General features: G+C 30.1%; 1 protein-coding gene across 1 annotated transcript in view; it reads left to right on the plus strand.

Annotated features, from left to right (window-relative positions):
* The window catches only part of LOC142164137 (uncharacterized), a 9,306-nt gene extending 7,147 nt beyond the window's left edge, over positions 1-2,159 (plus strand). Inside the window, exons 3-6 of the mRNA XM_075221324.1 lie at positions 711-1,020; positions 1,235-1,320; positions 1,581-1,672; positions 1,903-2,159. Of these exons, the coding sequence (XP_075077425.1) occupies positions 711-1,020; positions 1,235-1,320; positions 1,581-1,672; positions 1,903-2,159 (745 nt within the window). The remainder of the gene's footprint in view (positions 1-710; positions 1,021-1,234; positions 1,321-1,580; positions 1,673-1,902) is intronic.
* Positions 2,160-3,044: the final 885 nt, after the last annotated feature.

A 3,044-nucleotide genomic window follows, 5' to 3' on the forward strand; every position in this document is an offset into this window, starting at 1 on the left:
GCCCATCATGTGTGCTATGCAAAACCTGCCCAAAAACCTCCCAACACTTGTTTTCTTTGACTGCACTTTCTCAAGAGGCTTCTGGCAGAATATTTTGAGCTGGTTAAAGTGGAATAGAGATGTACTGCCTTGGGAAAGGGAGAAAGGCAATACACACTAAAGAAAGCTAGACGAAGAACAACACAAGGAATACTGCTAAAAGCTTGTTTTGTTGCTGATGTTTATGATGTTTGGATTGAAAGGAACACAATGGATACGTCTCTCTCTCTCTCGTGCGCGCACGTGTTTGATGGTGGAAAAAATGATTAAATCGACTCAGCCAACTCAAAAAGTTATTTTTAATTATTTGTTTATCTATTATATTTTGCTTAGTTACGAAACTAAACTATAAGAAAAAAATAAGCTTTTTTTGCTCTCTTTATCATGGTTAACATAACAAACCAAAACTGAGATAAATTTTCTTTTGCAATGGATGGATTAATTCTCTACAATCTTTTTTCTTTGTTGTGGCCGATAAGTTTATTTTTTTATATTTTATTTGTATTTAACTATTTAGATTTTATAGTAGTCCATAAATAAGATATATGGTTACTGATCGTGCACATTACGTGCTTGGTTTGTGACATATTTGTGCTTGTCAAATCTTTAGGCTTCTTGAATCAATATATAATAGTGATATGTCATTACTGATACTCTTTTATTTTCTGTAGAAACTTATTAGAAGACCATGCTATTGATGGACTTGATCTTGAGCTGGAGTCAGTGAGTGAAGTAAGTGGTAGTGAAAACCTCTCGAGGACTTCCAGCAATAACTCAACAGACTTCACTTTTGAGCCTGTAGAGGGCTCAAGAGATCCTCTTTCGAGATCAGTCCCGTCCCGAGATGTAGTAGCCAATCAACAAAACATTCAAAGAAGCTATGCACCTTCAATGAATGTTAATGAAAATCGCCTTGGCTATATGTATTTTCAACATTCTGAGATTGCCTCTCCCTGTTGGAGAATTCCCTTGGTGGAAAAGGTGTGTAAACTTAAGTTTTTTAATAATTAGTTAGAAAATTTTAAAATAACATGAGAATGTGTGACGTTAGGTCAGAGTTTGATGAACAAGAGGTTTTCCTACTTTTTGATAAGTTGAGACTATTTTTGAAAAGAATATATTTTTAATAGTCACTTAGTATTCTTAATTTTGTATTTTAAAGTAATATTTTTTGATTTTTTTTTGGATATTTCAGATATATGAATTTAGTGAGAAGCATCCAGGACTTCAGACACTGAAGAGCATTGACTTGTCTCCTGCAAGTTGGATGGTTGTTGCTTGGTATTCTTTTTTTCTTCTTCCTATTTTTACCTTTGTAATAATTTCAAGTGAAATTCCAATAATACATTGATGAAACAATTAAATTTATTTTTTCCACATAGCAATAAAATTTATCAATTCAATATCATATAGAAATTTGGAATTGATGTTAATGATAATTGTTTTCTAGAAATTATTATTAAGGAAAAAATTCTCTCCGTTATTCATCTATTTATTCAATTTAGAGAATTTGAGTTAATTTTCTCTAATATTATTGTTAGGTACCCAATCTACCATGTACCAATGAAGGGAATTACCCAAAATATATCAACATACTTCCTTACTTATCATACATTATCAGCATCATTTCAAGGTACGTCTTTCAATTTTCCTATTCGCGTAAATATAAGTAAAATCTGGTTCTTGACCGTGCACGTTATGTGCTTGGTTCGTGACATATATGTGCTTGTCAAATCTTTAGTTTCTCGTACTTAATCATATATATATATATATATATATATATATATATATATATATATATATATATATATATATATATATATATATATATATATATTCTAATTTTTATACATTATATTGCAGATGACTTTGATGATGACATATGTAAAGATCTTCCTATTGAAAAGAAAGAAAAAGGTGGAATTCCTCTTCCACCTTTTGGGCTTATACCATACAAGATGCAAGATGACATTTGGTTAAATAAAGCACAAGCCTATGAAAAATTTAATGATCTTTATAGTGCTGCTGATTCTTGGCTAAAGCAGCTTAACTTTAACCACCAAGATTTCAAATTCTTCACCTCAAATTCCTATAATATGGACCATGTCTTCTTATATTGAACTTATTTAAAGCCAAGGTCATGTTGTATTTTTTTATTTGGTATTGTATTATCATTTGAGAACTTATTTTTATTGTAACAATTTTGACTCGATAATATGGGAAATTGAGTTATTTGTATCATTTTTCTATTGTATGAGAATTGGTTTATTGCTCTTAAAAATATTAGATGGTTTGAGATTGTACTTATATGTAATATCTTATCTAGACCTTTGGAGAGTATAACATAGTAGTTTCTTTGCTGCAATATGTTCAGGACTTAGAAGACTTTTTCTTGTTTAATTGTATTGACTTAGATGACTTTTTCTTGTATTTGTTAAATATGTAAATTTTACTTTTAAAAGTATAACGAGTCAATGTTTGATTTTATACGAAAAATTGCACTCAAATTCCAAACGTCATTCTTTTTCCTAGTTTATTTTTGCTACTCTGTGCATTTTCAGAAAGAAAGAAAAAAGTATAGATTTTGGCTTCATAAACTTAAGTGTTTTGGGAGATAAAGTGTTCTACCTTGAAAGCAAACAAGACATCGAATACAAAAGTTATTAATCTCTAGATAAGTTGATAAAAGATCATCCTCTACAAAAAGTTTTTTTTTTGGGCCGATAAGTTTTCATTTCATGGTTAAATTGACATGGTTATTAGAAAAAAAAGGGTATTACATGATCTAAAATATTTTATTTATGTTTTAACTATTCCAAATTTGATAGTAGTCCATAAACGAGATATATGATCACTGGCCGTGCACGTTACGTGCCTAGTTAGAAGTTTTTAAATAACATGAGAATGTGTGACATTGAGTCAGGGTTTGATGAATGAGAGGTTTTTCTTCTTTGATAAGTTGAGGCTATTCTTGAAAAGAATATCTTCTCAATAGTGACTATATT

Source organism: Nicotiana tabacum, chromosome 9 (genome assembly GCF_000715075.1).
Source record: "Nicotiana tabacum cultivar K326 chromosome 9, ASM71507v2, whole genome shotgun sequence".
NCBI classification, from domain to species: domain Eukaryota; kingdom Viridiplantae; phylum Streptophyta; class Magnoliopsida; order Solanales; family Solanaceae; genus Nicotiana; species Nicotiana tabacum.